Genomic DNA, 17,480 nt, shown 5'->3' on the forward strand with positions numbered 1-17,480 from the left:
TTTGGAAATGATTCGTAAGTCGAAATGAGGCAAAGGGTTGTGTGCCCTTTTATTTGCTCTATAAAGTAACTTTCAGGAAATCAAATATCAAAGCATAAGAGAACGACTGAAATAGAATGTTCTTGTTTTGTTTGCTTTACCTAGCTTTGTAAGTATCGGCGATCAGCTGTTCTAGACACCCTTCAAGTTCTATGAAAGTACCCCTGTTTAAAACCTGAACTGATTCAAGCGTTAGTAATTTAAAATTTTCTCAAGAAAATCGTACACAGCGATGTTTAAGCTAGAAGTAATCAATTTCGCGAAAAATTAGGACATCGCGAGGCTGACAGGATTTATCCATTAATAAATCTTTTAAATCAAAATTGCGTTCTAGTTTGGGAAAGTGGATGATGTCTGGAATGAAATACTACAAATATTCTGGAAGGATTAAAAGAGTGTCTTATGAAAAAATAAGCCGGTGGATCCTGGAAAGTTGGCAGAGTGTCAGAGTGACTTGCTTAAAAAACGGATTTGAAAAAGCTTAAGGCCATATATCAAGGCCAGTGCTAGAAGATGAGGAGTGTTAACTTCGGAGAGCGAACTCATTGCTGCGCCTGAAGAGATAATAAATGCACTTAATTCATTTAATCGTGATTCAGGTCCGTATACGTTAAGTACTATGTATTATAATAAAGAAATGCTATGTATTAGATCAAATTAAGTATAGAAATTATATATTTCTTCTTTTTCGCATGGATTAATGAAATGAAATAACTGTATAAGTAGCAAAGCTGTCTAAAATAAAATGCAATTAAAACGGCATACTTCAAGACTAATTTCTTTTTGCGAGACTCTTCTTTAAATTATTGTGTACATAGGTATGTAAATGTTTGGATTTTTTCAATTTTCATTACATAATGCGCATCGTCATTTTTTCGACCATCTGAGCATTATTTTACAGATAACGCGCGCGTTATCGATGGGAAAATACGGTACTGTTTGGATAGCTGTGATTGGCACTAATTCAAACAAGCAGCTGAAGGTGTGCTAACTCAAAATCATGCCCATTCAATGAATTTAACACCTCGATGTATGAACACATGAAAATTTGGGGAACTTAAAAATATAAGTGTTAGGTTTTACCAGATCATTTGCAGAATATATTTGATGTGCATAAATCTTGTAAATACCTACATGCTGAGGATTAGAAAAGGGTAAATCAATATAATTTTCATTCCAGGTAAATTATCATAAGTTATAATGGTAATTTTTTTAATCTATAATAATTTTAATTTTTGAGCATACGACAGTGAATTAAGACAAAAACTGAAAATGGAAGTGGGAAAAAATAGGGTACAGTGGTACCTAATAGCAAATAATCCTCCTATGATATTTTATAAAAATATTGAAAATCTCACAAATTAAAAGAGATTTCTGAAAATGGGGGAGCAATATGTCATTCTGCTTTCCTTTATTTCAATATAAGAAATCAATAATTATGATTTCTACCATCCCTAAAGTTAAATCTCTTCACAAAATGTTGTGTGTACAAGTATCAAATTTAACTTCTGCAGTTAAAGTTTTGAAATATTTATGGATAAAAGATTTACCTATATTGACAAATTTTTGGTTTTTAATTTGATTACACTATTAACAATTGTTAAAATTAGTGTGGTTTGTATGCCAAAAACGAAGCCTTTCATAATTCACTTTTTCACTTTGTTGCAGGAATGGCGACCATGGATGATATTTGTCTAATTTTAAGAAAAAAATTCTTAAATGAAGTTTGTATCCCCTAATCTTACGCTTAGGTTCATAAAAATACACAAAGAATGAGATGCATTGAATTAATTAGCATGAACAATCTTAAATGTAGAAGAATTTCTAAAATATTACGGTAAGCTTCACAGGTAAAATGTGGAAATTAATATGGTGAATATTTGACAGGCCCATCTCCGCTGATGGCTAATCTTTTTAGTTCCATTTCAAGTAAACAGAATACAACATGTCAAGCTCCCTTGTGGTGTAGGATATACATTTCTCATAGTATGCTTACATTTCATCCTTAAGGAAATCCCAATTTTGTTATTTACTTATTAAAAATCTTAAAATTTTACCAAGCATTAACTCTCTGGGCAATTCTTTCATCTGCATTGCCCAATTCGATTAAAAAAAATGAAACATACTAATAACAAATGGATACCAAGCAACAAATTTTTTGGCATTTTTTAAAAAATATTCAACTACAACCTAATGCAAGAGAATAATAATTTTCTTGAGAGGAAAATAGATTTTAGCTTAATTATAAAATGGTGTCATGAAAAGAAAGGTTACCCTGTGGGATGCTTAAAAATATGAACTAATATTTCATTTTACTTACTTTTTCTAATACAAATGATGACAGCAATCATTACTCCAATGATTGCCAACAGTGAAATTACAATGGGAACAATTAACCCAATGTCAAGATAAAATGATGATGTCTCTTCCATATCCACATCAACTATGCTTGGAGTAAACGTTCCTAAAAATGAGAGATAAAACAAATTGGAAAAAATGCTTTATTGTAAGTTTCTAATGGGAGAAATGAAGTTGAGGAAGCAATTTGCAGGTTATCTTTATGATGTACCCATGCTTAAATATTTTAGCATAAATATTATTTCATTTTTATAGAAAAATGTTGCATAATTTACACTAAAGTCTGATGTTTGCTATTTGATATTTGCATTGAATATCCTTAGGTTGGAGAGTGCAAATTAGTTCCAATTAAGTATAATTTACTAATTTTATGCATAGCCAGTAAAATATATTAATTGGCACTGAATACTGCTCGTTTAAGAATATGAATTTCTAATATGAGGGCTGCCCAGAAAGTAATCTCCATCATGATATAAAAAATACACTGGGATAAATACAGAACATTTATTATTTTCATCCTAAAATTACATATCTCTGCTATTTTTATACATATATGCCAAACATTAAGCATTTGTCATATCTCTGAACTAGTTTTCAATTCCTTGGGCATTAAATTCTGCTGCCTGAGATCGCAGCCTACTGATGGTGGCATCTTGAAGTTCCTCGTCAAGACGAGCACAAAACATGTTGTAATCTAACTTTTCAGCAGTGTTTCCATGTAACAGAGATGTAGGAATCTGCAGAAAACTTTCTAAAGATTTCAGATATTGTAAAAATCCAGTTTTCACGAACTTTTTCGTAAACATTCGGGTGAAGTTAATTGTTTACCACAGAGGGGCAGTCACTTCAGTCATCATCATGGATATTTGTTGACTTTTCAGGCCTATCTCCAAGTAACAGAGTCATAGAAATCTGTGAAAATCTTTCTAAATATTTCAAATATCATAAAACTTTGGTTTTCATGAACTTTTTCATTAATTTTCAGGTGCAGTTCATTGTTCACCACAGTTTGGTGGCCACTTCTGTAATCATCTTTGAAATTTGTATTCACTCTTAAATGAACAACATCACTGATGCACCACTCTTGTCACTTATCACATTTAGTCCATACAGAGAACAAACTTCCTGATGAATGTCAGGAGTTTTGAAGTTTTTTTATATCAATAAAACCTTATTACAGAATGTACTTCAGATTTGGAGGGAATTTGAACTGTATTGTTCATTTTGAATTGCTACTGTAAACAAATGACAAGTGGCTTGACCTTCCAACTCCTGCAGCTCAAGACTTACTGTGTGGGTCAATGCAGCAACCATTGGGCTCTTCCACTACTTCTCATGGTGTATGAAAATGGAGATTACTTTCTGGACAGCCCTTGCACTATTGGCCATTTTAAACACACGAACATTTTGATAAGTCATGCATATTTAAGTTATGAATAGTCATCCTTATAATAAGCCATTGGCTGAAATGCATGAAATAGTTAAATTTATATCCAATCTTTGATTGAGTGTAATTAAAAATTATTATTTTTCTTACTTTTCAAAACCCACATGCCGCACACCCTTGATTGTAGGCTTAAGGTATTTGGCCATTGCAGTGGTTTCTCACCTTAAGGGTCAGGGTTTGGACTCTGGCAGTGAATAATTTTCAGAGATATCTCTATTTGAGGTGCTTCCACGTGAAGATCACTTCAAATAGATTATGCCATCCATCAGAGGTATGTTAAATTGTGTACCCCTTTGCGTATTTCACTATTGCCAAACCTAGGATTTTCTCCACCCTTCTGCCCCCATACCCTGATAATATTAACTCTAGAAAATTACCCATTTACTCCTGATGGTATTAATGACTTCAACTGCCAGTCAACTCCCCAACATTAATTAATGCCATGTTGTTTAAGTGTAGCTTAATGAGAACTTGTTCCCATGATAATGAATCAAATTCTTGAAAATCTACCAAACCAATCTTAGTTTACATTTATGAAAAGAAAATCAAATAACAGGAGTCACCAAAGATTTTTTTGTCATCTGCTTCTCATAAAAGCACATGGCACTCCATTTAAAAGAAATAGCAAAATAATAATTCCTTCATGGGTCTATAGAATTCTCAATATTTTCTGCTACTCCGTAGAGCAATACATTGGAAACGTCACTTATTCCAAAAAAGTGCCCTTCTTGCTATATGTTTCAATTAAAACAAGACCACATGAGTAAGATAAAATAGTCCCCTGGCTACCTGTTTTACAAAATGCTCTACATTTGAAAGGGAGAAATATACATTACCACACACTTTCTATCTTAAAGGTGATTGTACAATAAAACATTAAGCCTGCAAGGCTACACATAGAGAGAGAATATGATGTAAATGAGGACAGCTTAGTTGATAGTAATATAGAAAGGGTATTCAGGAAATTGAAATCAAACAAGGCCATTGGGGTAGACAATATTCCTGTGTAACTAATTAAATTCCAAAGAAACTGTGGGAGATGCTGCAACAGTAACTTTAACTAATTAAAGGTTTGGAGAAAGGTGGGAAAAACAGTTTTCATGGCTTGATTCATAGCATTTACGAGAAAGGAATGTGGCTGGAAGACTTTGTCAGATCAGTGTTTGTTCCTATTCCAAAAAAGTAAATGCTGAACTATGTGAGGGCTACAGAACAATAAGTTTGTTATCGCACACAACTAAAGTGGTTCTTAAAATTATCAACAAGAGGATGGAGAGCAGGGCAAATGATTACTTAGGCCATGATCATTTTGGATTCAGGAAGGGGAGAGGTATGCATTATGCCATTGTAGCAATGAGGCCACTATAAGAAAGAAATATAGAATACAATCAGGATATTCATTTCGTAGATTTTGAAAAGGTGTTTGATGGAGTGGATTGGGAAAAACTGATGAATATTTAACAGAAAATAGTAAGAGATTGGAGGGATAAGAGACTAAACTGCAACCTGCACATATCTCAGACTGCTCTGGTGAGAGGTATGGATGGAGAGTCCACATGAGAAGTTTTAGGAAGAGAAGTAAGACAGGGTTACCCACTATCACCTGTTACAGGTGATAGTGGGCAACAGATTGCAGTTGTATAATGGATTCCATCTAAAAATACTGGGATACATATCTAGAGAAGATGCCAAAATATAACTAAGAATTTTTCACATGAGACTGCTATAATTAATTTTTTTACATACCACCAGAGATTGGAAGAGTCCCAAAAGTGTATTCTGCCTCTGTAGATCCAGCACTGTTGTATGCTGTGACCCGAACAACATACTCTGTGGCTGGCCAGAGGCCCATGATGGGAAAGTTATCTTTGGGTTGCACATTATTATCCACTGAAATGAGATCAAAACCTTCAAATTAGCTTCATATTATTTCATAGTCTAAATTCTTACAATTACAATACTCTGGCAAAATCTGTTATACATCTCTAATTCTTATAAGATATTTGGCTATATGTACTTATATTTTAAGTGTTCGCAATAGAATGGCTGAATGGGCAATAATTGGGTTAAATTTAAGGCACTTCAGCCTTCATGACATTTATAGAAAAAATTATCAAAAATATTTCATTAATTTATAACATATTTTGCCTAATATCACTCTAAAACTACAAATGAGAAGAATAAGCCATTAAAATACTATTGTCAATTTTGAATACCTTTGATCCAATCTTCTTGAGCAGATTCCTTGTATTCAATGACAAAATGTGATATTTCGCAGCCATTATCCTCCCAACGGCGCATATTGAGTGTCACACTACTTGTGTTGGGTGTCACAAACTCCCTTTGCAAAGGTTTTCCAGGAGGCGAACCATCTGTTGCAGCCATTATTGTCTCACTTGGTGCTCCACTTCCCACACTATTGTAAGCCATTAGGTAAAGCCTGTATTCACTTCCACATGCTAAATCCTCTAGTTTGTAGCCAGTTGCACTGCGGGGTAAAATTCTCTTCTCCCATTCCCCAGGTTCATGCTTGTAGTTGAGTAAGTATCCACGAATGGCACTTCCACCCATGTCCCCAGCTGTCCACTGGAGATGAAGTGAAGTTGTACTAGTGGACGTGACATGGATTTGAGGAGCAGATGGTGCAACTATTTAATTAAAATAAACAAAAATTAATGCAATTATTATTGCATGCATTTGTTGTAAACACAGTGCAGATATATTGAAAGCATAGGTTACTTGGGTTGGAACCTAATTCATAACTGAAGAGTTCATCCCCAATAAAATACCACTATATAAAATTTTTCATTTTTCTATCACTTAACCTCCTTCAATTATACTCTCAATGAGCTAGCTACCTTACTTCCCAGTAACCTTTGCCTGGATAAGTTATCTTTTCAACAGCCATGTACCCTATGCTTTCAATGCAACTATATATAAATATTTCAATAACTCAATTGGCCATACATGCTATCAGTATACACATAAAAAAACATAAACATAGTAATCAACCTATCATGGTTTTAAATTGGGAATGCCAATAAATGGTGCTAGGAAGCCATTTATGAATTAACAATGCTCCCAAAAATTATATGATTATGTCTGATCAATGAGAGGTAGGAATTATCAGATAGCACTATAAGAGTTACTTAACTGAATAGATGTCATGGTAAAACAGACGTGACAGTGGAAAAATAATTTAATGCACCTAGAAAATTCAATGAAAATGACTCCTTCAGAAAGAAGGAAATCATTAATTTAAACTCTCAGCATTCAAACAATTGAATTTTTGCATTTTGCAAGAGAATTTGAAAACAATTTGTTTCACATTCATGCATTTTATTTTTGACACTCTTACTTGGTATCTGGGATAGAATCACTAATTTTCCCTCAGTCTCTACCCTAAAAATCCTAGCCTAACTTAAAATTCATTGTTTTATTGAACCATTGTGTTTACCATAAGTTTTAGAATATTTATAACCATTTGAGTTTAAGATATAAAATACAAAATTTCGTGCAAACTTTGTCAAGTTTTTTTTCATGAACACTGAAACAAGACAGCTTAAAGGTATTTTGGCCCAGTGATGACAAATTTCTGGGTTTCTTCGATGAATAAACATTGACATATATGTAGCTGCTTTTTTTTTAATGCAATGACACTATCTTTTTCATATTAAGTGTTTACATGAAAATATGTTCTTGAATCTTTTTTTGTTTGATCAATGCAGTCATTTCCAGTAGTTTTTCTTGAAATGCTGAAAGGACCTTGGTTTTTTAAATGTGTTCATATGATATGGCCATCACTGTAGCATCTTTGGAAAATAATGAATGGGAATGATGCTTTCGGCCATGGCCAACATGACCACCATCATTTTCTCATCACTGACAGTAACCTGACATTTCTTCGCTTGCAAAGAATTAGTGTTTATCCAATGTGCAGACTATTGTTTTATTTCTGGATTGAAAAATGGTATCCATTGCTTATTCTATGTCAAAATTTATAAAAAGAAAGCACTATTCATGGTATCATCATAGGTAGACATCACCTGAGAAATTAATACCAGCCAGCCTTGTGTTCATTGATCAGCATTTGGGGCTCGTACCTTGAAGAAACTTCCCATTTCAACATTTTTAGGTCTACACAAAGGACTGTCTGCACTGATCCCATGAAAATGCCAACTTTAGAAGCAATGTCATTGCCACTCAATTGCCGGTCCACCATAACAACTTGCTCCACTCAAAAAAACATATTTTAAGTTTGGCTAATCAATGGCTGAGGCTTCTTGGGTTAATTTTCACATGTTGTTTGGCCCTCTGTGAACTGCTACACCCATAAAAACATTTTCACATCCATAGCACAATCATTGCATGTCTCACTTGTGTGATGATGAATTTTGATGGGGGTTAAGCCACACAAACAGAGAAAATGGATAATTATACATGGTTTTTGTACTCTAAATGATGCAGAGTATTGAAAGCACTTATCACTCTAGCAGCAGCCATACATATTCTGTGAAATTTATGGAGCTGCCATCTATATTTTATTCTTATGAAGAATTCTAACATATTTTATGCTTAACCTAGTTTTTCTATTTATTATCAATCCTAAGAAACAATTGGGGAATCTTAGAACTCAAATGTACACGTAATAGATGACTAGAAATGGTTGCTTACATTACATATTACATTTACTCGCTATATAGGTTGTATTAAATAAATTAAAAATTGGCATAATTTGAGAAGTACACTCTCATGTAACAGAATGATTGACCTAGAAAGTCTTCAACAAAGGGGAGTCGATATATTTCCAATTTAAGAGATGACAGTATGACTTAAAACGATCATACGATAAACAAAGTACCTGAAAATAACCTTTTTCAGAAATTTGAGAGGGAATCATCCTTAGTCTAATGAGGGTAAGACACACACACATACACATGAGTCATCCATCAAAGGAACATACCTTGGACACGGAGGGTGTATGTGATCTGATCTGAGCCTTCAGAGTTTTGTGCGGTACAAGTGTAGTTTCCCTCATATCTCCTCTGTGCATCGCTGATGAACAGAGCACCATCAGGCTGGATTGCAAAATGGCTACCGGAGATGGAATTCCCTTCCCCATGGATCCATGCCCTTTCTGGTTCTGGTGACCCAACCACTACACATGGTAGGAGGATTGAACTCCTCCTTAACACGGAGATGACCTGACCAAATGAAAGAATGGCAGCTGGGACTGCCATATGTTGTAATATAATAGTGGTGCTTAGAAGGAATAGTGGTTCAGATACCATTTTAATATTAATACTGTCAACAAAAATAGTAATAGATTTTTAATTTTCCTGGAATCCAATGGTGAAGATCAGTCAAAGATTATATACAATTTTAAAAATACCGTATTTTCCCATCGATAACGCAAATGTTATTAATAAAAAAATGTTCAGACTATCAAAAAAATGATGATGCGCGTTGTGTAATGAAAATTGAAAAAATCCAAACATTTACATACCTATGTACACAATAATTTAAAGAAGAGTCTCACAAAAATAAATTAGTCTGGAAGCATGTCTTTCTAATTGCATTCTATTTTATACAGATTTGCTACTTTTAAAGTTATTTCATCTCATAAATCCATGTGAAAAAGAAGAAATATATAATTTCTATAATTCATTTAATCTAATACATAATATTTCTTTATTATAATACATATTACTTAACGTATACGAAATTAGGAATTCATCATTTATACGTATTAGAAATTCATCACCTGAACCACAATTAAATGAATTAAGTGCATGTATTATCTCTTCAGGTGCATCACTGAGTTTGCTCTCCGAAGTTAACACTCCCTCATCTTCTAGCACTGGCATTGATATATTTCGTTAAGCTTTTTCAAATCCATTTTTTACACAAGTCACTCTGACTCCCTGCCAACTTTCCAGGATCCACCGGCTTATTTTTTCATAAGACAATCTTTTAATCCTTCCCGATTCTGTGTAGTCTTTCATATCAGACATCATCCACTTTTCCCAACTAGAACATAACTTTGATTTAAAAGATTTATTAATGGATAAATCCTGTCAGCCTTGCGATTTCCTTTTTTTTCACGAAATTGATGACTTCTAGTTACACCATCGCTGTATATGATTTTCTTCTCCATGGGCAATTTTCTTGAGAATATTCTAAATTATAAAAGCTTAACTTAATTCAGGTTTTAAACAATCACCATGAAGGGAGCACTTTCATAGAACTTGGAGGGTGTCTAGAACAGCTATTCGCCGATACTTAGAAAGCAAAGTAAAGCAAACAAAACAAGAAAATTCTATTTCATTCATTCCGTTATTTTTTATATTTGGTTTGCTGAAAGTTAATATATATAGCAAATGAAAGGGCACAAAAACTTATGTCTTGTTTTGACTTAAGAATCATAGCAAAAAAGCAATAAGGCGGCATATTGTGTTGGCTTGTAAATATTGTTTATTTTTTGATCCTTCTGTTGTTTGGAATTCATTTCAAACATCTTGCTTCTATCTTCTATATACTTACAGTAGATAGCCATGGGCAATTATGATTTCATGTATTCATTGGTTGTTACCATCTATTAGTGCATGGATATAGACATATTTTTACACACACTAAATATGATTTTTACGTGCTTATTTAATATTTACGCGCATGTCTATATTATATATATATATATAAACATATAATATAAATACACACATACATACATACGTATGTGTATATACATATGTGTGTGTGTGTATACAGATGCTCGGCATCATGGGTTATTGATGGGAAAATACAGTATTTATGATTTTTGCAATTTATTCATGAAATCCTTCAAGAGGCATATAATAGATAACACTGCTTAGACATGCAAAATTGTCTCAAGGACCTTGGTGATGAAGGGTAGCCCAATGAAAAGAGTAAAATGCTTCAATGAGTGATAATAAAATAGGAGACTTTTCTTTCACCCTGACAGTCAAGTTCTTTGCTGCCATTCCTGGCTGATACTAACCCCTGGATGAGGGCGTTGCATAGACCACTCTTGTGCTGGGACCTTCCCCAACTCTAGTGAGTGCAGTCACCCAAAACTCAAAGGCATCCTTCTGTCGGAGGTCGGTGGCATCGTATCGAGTTCTGGCAGCAATCACTTTCTTCTTATATGAAGTCCGCTCACTGCCACCCTCCAGCACTCTAGTGTAAATATGATATGCTGTGAGAATTCCATTGGGTCGAGATGGTGGCAGCCAGCTCACAGTGAGAGACGTGGGGGAACTGGGCATGACCTTGATGGCAGCGGGTGCTTCTGGAACTACACAAAGTGGAACATTTTCATTAGACTTCCACTAGCAAAAATGCAACTTGTTCAGCAAATTGATATTAACTTCAGCATTTGCAAATTCTAAGGCAAAATGAAACCCTTAACATATTTTCAATCAGAACTACTTTTCTCTGACTGTAGATTACCGTCTTCCTCAGTATGGCAGAAAATAGGCTTGCTTTTCACTCCATCACCGACTCTGGTATATCCCCATACTTGAGCACTATAATTGGAATATTTTTGCAAGCCATGTATCTCAGTGCTTAGGTCTATTGTCATCTTAGTGTCAGCCTCTATATGACCTGTAATGATAAAAAGTCATGTACCAGTGTACGCTGCATCTTTTGATGGATATCTTATTAAATTTAAAATTTGCCATGACAAACCTGGAGGCCACTCTTCGACGTTTTCATAGTAAATTTTGTACCCTTGGATTACGCCATTCTGAAAAAGTTGAGGTGGTGGCTGCCACCGTATGAAAAGGCTTTGAGTTGTTCTTGCCATACATTCAATTTCAAGGGGTGGTGCTGTAGGCACTGTGACATAAACAGAGAAGGATGTCATTTCATAAAAATATTAAGACATTAATTGCATACATTCATGCAACATTTTAATTCCAAGTCAATGGCATTGAGAAATTAATTGGATGGTGACATACCCAGTTCAGAAACTAATTTAGGACTTCCAAAAATTCAGCAAAAATGTCCTATTTTTCTATGTAAAAGTATTCCATGCTCGGGTGTATTTTTAAGAGACAATTGAAATTGTCCTAGAGTTTGGCCTCAGAAACATTATTGATAATATTTGAATGGAATTATCAAAGTATTGAGTTGGATGCAAAAAAATATTATGAATGCCTGCATATTAAGAGCATACATTTGTCTTCTCTATTCATGATTTAATGTACATAATACCATGTTAAGAACTGATTTCATTCATAAACATAAACATCAAATATAATTTTAGTGGGATATTTCATAATAATCATATTTTTGAGGTATTTCACAACATATATTTCATGAAATGATATGTATTGGATATAATTAGATTCAATGGCAACTAGAAAAGGGCTCGGATAAATCTTTTTATGCTTTTTATTCCACATGGGATAATGAAAATTTTCTAAGCTCTATAATATGATTACAATTAAAATGTGTAAATAGAATTATTATAAAAACAAAAAAAACAGATCAAAAGGGAAAAGGGATATGGAAATCAATTATGGTAGTCAATGCTCGGACATTGGGATTTTAAAACATTGCTCTCTGATAAAAAAACTAAGGAAAGAGATATATTGATAAAATCAAAGAACTGTATCAAGGAGTAAAACCATGGACATATAGCCCGATGAATAATGGGAGCATGGTGGACAAAGTCAATCAGAGGGGCCCAGACAAACAAGAATTGAATTTGAGATGACAGGGAATAAACTAAAGACACATAAAGCACCTGGACCCAATAAAATCAGAGGAGAAATTACTCTAAAAGGTAAAGCCAAAAAAGTCTGTTTGAACAATCAAAAACAGTTGAATAGGTAGATTATTTATAGGGGCTTTAAGATGACTAATGAATGCATTACTAAAGAAAATTGGGTCTGAAAGAGGTGAGGAACACTTATTATTGAGCTAAAAACATTTCTGAGGTATTGGCCTATTGATTGTTGATATGGATCTTGGGAAATAGACCAGAGAAGAATACTAGCCTTCAAAAACTACTGCTGGAGATGGAAGCTGAAGATGTAATGGATATTATATGAACTAAGTTTTTACAGACATTACCTAAGTGAAAAGGTCCCAGGCCTTCCATTGAAATAAGTTTAATTCCAAGGTTTTGAATGCTGAAACTGTCATTATCTTCAGGGTGGAAATGGCTTAGCTCTAAAGACCATGAGAGTGTAAAATTTTGATACTTAAGAGCTTGACTTATCAATTGAGAAGTATATATGAGTTGAGGTGGAGAGGAAGTGTGTATGAGTGGAGGTGGAGATGTGAATTTGGTGAAATACAATAAAAAGAAGAACCTGATTGATTGGGCATAATTTGAGACATAATGAGTTTGTTAGAACCCTGAATACAAGCTGCTGGAAATATTGAGAAATTTACCTGTATATTTTTACTTCATGAGTGACAAAAAACATTTTATGCTGATACTTGCAAAATGCAATCAATTTCCTCCCAAAAGCCCCATCAACCTTATTTATATAAATTGTTTTGAAATTTATTAACTACTAGTGCATTTAAAGAGCGGATTAATCAACTTTTGATAGTTGCTTTGCACCCTTAGTCACTCATTCTCATTCACTTATAATTAGGATATTAGCATGCACTATGTACGATCTGGCACTGAATATCAGAAATACTAGGTTTATAAGATCATTAGATACTAATTAGGTCAATATTAATTTAGGGCTGATAAAATGTGTAGGAAATTCACATTTACAATACCCTCTAATAAATCTCTGGTCTTTAATCAGCTTTAATAGGATTATCTACTTACCATCTTCTAGAGTTTGTGTGACAATTTCATTAGACATTGGCCCAGGGCCTTTCTCATTGAATGCCTGAACCACAATGCCATATTTCCTGAATTTTTTGAGTCCACTAAGAACCACCACCCCACCTTTGTTGGCATGGAATGGGACTGTGGTGAAATTGTATCCTGAAGGTCGCCCAATACTAAAAAATAAAGTCAATGCATTATTAACTTTGTGTATGGAGAGTGATAATTATATAGCAGTTAACATGCAAAACTAAATCAGAGCCTGGGAGGGATGCTAAGATGGATACACTATAGCATTTATCAAAGGGAGTGTTGTGTTCGGAGGCGTGTTTGGGGATAGGGAAGAATTAGGGATCAATTAGGGAAGAATTCTTGCATAAGGCTCGGTGGTTGTTAATTCTAATATTAAGGGGTGTGGTACACTGCCCAATATAATAGGCAGGGCGAAGTTGGCACTTCAGCAGGTACACTACATTGCTATATGTGCAAGTAGAGAAGGGAATTGGTGGGAGAGACTTAAAAAGCAGGTGGGAGAGGGATGGGATTTTGGTTTTGAAAATAGTGCATGTTTTGCATCTAGGTTTATTGCATGGCATGGGAGTGGTTTTGGGACGGGGTGGGGATTTAAGGAGAAGATTGGCTGATTTGAGAAGATCGGATAGGTTGGCAGACCATTTGAAAGTAACCGCCCCCTCCACCCCATCCACCCCCTCACCTTCTACATTTTCCCCACCCTTCTAACGCTGCCCCTCCAAACCCTTCCCTTCCAAATTCTCTCCCCACCTTCCTCTTCCATCCATCGCTCCAGCCCTTGTATTCCCTTCAGTTCTATCCCTCTCTTCCTTGATGAAGGTGGCTACGACCACTGAAAATTCAAAAAATAATGAGTCTCTTTTTTGTGTGTTTCTGTGTTTTTGTCTGTGTCCACTAGTGCTAAATGTTATACATTATTATTCACATCCGTGAGACTTTCAAAAGTGCTATATATACACACAAATATATATATATATATATATATATATATATATATATATATATATATATATACCTAAATAGTAATAATATATATATATGTGGGTCACGGTAGTCCAGTGGGTAGAGCGTTGGGCTGCTGACCAGAGGGTCCCGGGTTCAATTCCCGGGCAAGGCACCCAAGCTAAAGTGGTTTTTCGGGTACCAGGTCTTCCTGGGAAACCATAACCGGCACAGGGAAAGGAACTGGCCCCCCTACCCTGATGTGAGAATTTCACATGCCGTATAGGGCTTAGTACTGGGTGATCTCCACCATCACCTACTAAATCGATCTTCGGGTTGATTTCTGTGTTTATGGTTTATATATGTATATATATATATATATATATATATATATATATATATATATATATATATATATATATATATATATATATATATATATTATTACTATTTAGGTAATCTACCAGCTACCAGTTAAGGTAGGTTTTCGGATGGACATAATTACTAAATTACTAATTAAATAATTTGTGACCCCTCGCAAAACACAACATCCTACTCTACATCAGGTCCTTCTTCAGCTGTGAGTACTTTCTTCCTCCCTTCATCCCGTCCAACATCCCTATTCTGTTCCTTCCCTTTCCTTGTTTGCCTAACATTCTCCCCTCAATTACAGTCTTCAACATCCCGCTGCCGGTCAATATCCCCTTCATCTACTTTTCCTGCCTCCGTAGGATTTCTCCCAACAAACCCCTCTCTTCGCCCACCATATCAAGTACTTCCTCATTTGTTTTCTTCTCTGTCCATTTCACCTTCTCCATTCTTCTCCACACCCACATTTCAAAAGCCTCCAGTCTACGTCTATCCTCCTGCTTCAATGACCACGTTTCCACCCCGTACATAGCTACGCTCCATATCAAAGTTTTTACGAGTGTTTTCTTAATATCCTTACTCAACTTCCCTGTCATCAACTCCCTCCTCCTTGTGAAAGCCTCTTTGCCTAGCGCAATTCTTCTCTTTACGTCCCTACTACTTTGACCATGTTGGTACAAAACATTACCGAGATACGTAAACTGTTCTACTGGCTCTAGTTTTTGCCCTCCTGTTTAGCTTAGCCTTTTTCTTTCTAGAAAATCACATAACCTATATATATATATATATATATATACACATATATATATATATATATATATATATATATATATGTATGTATATACGTATGTGTGTGTGTGTGTGTGTGTGTATATATATATATATATATATATATATATATATATATATATATATATATATATATATATATATATGTACTCTATCTCTAGGTCATTAGGATCATTGCTCATAGTAATAATTATCGCTAAATTGATTGTAAAAGAATCATAAAGTTTGAAAAACAAAAAAAGTTGATAAAAATGGAAAGTATTAGGAAAGAATTTGAATAGGTTGCTTTGGAAAGGGGAAGAAGAAAACTCTGCACTCACTAGTGTGCTCATGTTGCCACAGAATAAAATAACATGGGAGGGGGCAGCTGCTCATGTTCTTGGGAGTATCTCACCCGCTCTCCCGGTAGCCCACGTAGTAGCCCAGAATGTCTCCGTTCCATAGGTCAAGAGGTGGTGGGGCCCATGTGACGCGAACCTCAGTGGAGGCAAGGGCATGGGCAGCAAGGGCACGGGGAGGTCCAGCTGGTGCCTCCCCATCCGTCCGCACAAGTGCCTCCTCGCTTGCCTCACCTGCACCCAGCTCATTGGATGCCAGCACTCGAAAGTGGTAGAGGGTAGCAGGGCGGAGGTTGGCTACCTGTGCCCACTGCTCCAGGCCTGGGGCAGCTGGCTGCTCCACTGCCACAGCCCCACTCCAGCCCTGATCCATGGCTGCTATACTCCGGGAGAGATATTCCTTATTTTAACTCAGTGTTGCAGAATTCACTAAAAGCAACACTTTAATGGCAGCAAAGGTGCTCCAGCAATAGTCACTTTTATATTTCACTGGCAGTGACTTAGGCTTTGTGCATTAGGCATTGAAAAAACTCAAAAACCGGAATATTTTTTATATTTGGTTGTATATCAAAACTGACTCATAAAAATGATGTATAATTGATTCTGTAGATATACAATTCTACTTCATTTGAATTCTCAAAGCAATTATGTTTCCCTGACAAAAGGATCACTTTTTGTTATTAAAAATTTCATCTGTTTCCATTAAGAAGAGGAAAGATTATCTTGTGATTATAAAACTTGCTCAAGTTATAAGATGAAATTTATATTATACAGCTTATGATATAGCACAAAGGAATAAAGCTAATATCATAAGCATGGTACAAAATAAAATTTTAAACATAAAAACATTACTCACAAGGAAACAAAAAATATTCTTCTTAAAGTGTTGCAATTTCAAGAAACTCTCAGAAACTTGTACTCTTAAAAAATAAAAAAAACATTGTAATATTCCATGCCAATTAATAGATAACCTGACTACTTTTGATGCTAATGAATGATCATCAAGAAGTAAAATGACATGTGCATCAATGTTACTTTTTGTTGACGATGTTTTGTCATTGAAATGTTCTGATCATTTTATTTAAATGTGTGGGAAAAGCATTTTACAAAAAAGGAAATTTTTACATATTGACATGCAGTAAACCAAAGTTAACATGCCAACTGCCAATTTTGTCTTCCTAAGTTCTCAAAATTTCCCTATATATATACATAGTTTGTATAAAAAGTATCGGGAAAAGTTTTGGAAAAATAGATATATTTCATATATTGTTACAATACCTCAAAATTTTTCAAAGGACATCCCTTGAGCATCGAAACACTTTTGCCTGCAGCTTTACCACAA

At 34.8% G+C, this 17,480-nt stretch overlaps 1 protein-coding gene across 1 annotated transcript in view; it reads right to left on the bottom strand.

Moving 5' to 3' along the window:
- LOC139685809 (cell adhesion molecule Dscam2-like) overlaps positions 1–17,480 on the bottom strand; it is a 454,184-nt gene that overhangs the window by 16,588 nt on the left and 420,116 nt on the right. The window contains exons 17-25 of the mRNA XM_071582927.1: positions 16,195–16,516; positions 13,665–13,843; positions 11,555–11,704; positions 11,315–11,470; positions 10,863–11,159; positions 8,808–9,077; positions 6,061–6,492; positions 5,591–5,734; positions 2,360–2,503 (exon numbers count right to left, since the gene is read on the bottom strand). Coding sequence (XP_071439028.1) covers positions 2,360–2,503; positions 5,591–5,734; positions 6,061–6,492; positions 8,808–9,077; positions 10,863–11,159; positions 11,315–11,470; positions 11,555–11,704; positions 13,665–13,843; positions 16,195–16,516 — 2,094 coding nt within the window. The remainder of the gene's footprint in view (positions 1–2,359; positions 2,504–5,590; positions 5,735–6,060; positions 6,493–8,807; positions 9,078–10,862; positions 11,160–11,314; positions 11,471–11,554; positions 11,705–13,664; positions 13,844–16,194; positions 16,517–17,480) is intronic.

This window comes from Hetaerina americana, unplaced genomic scaffold (assembly GCF_022747635.1).
Source record: "Hetaerina americana unplaced genomic scaffold, ioHetAmer1.1.p SCAF_12, whole genome shotgun sequence".
Taxonomy (NCBI): Eukaryota; Metazoa; Arthropoda; class Insecta; order Odonata; family Calopterygidae; genus Hetaerina; species Hetaerina americana.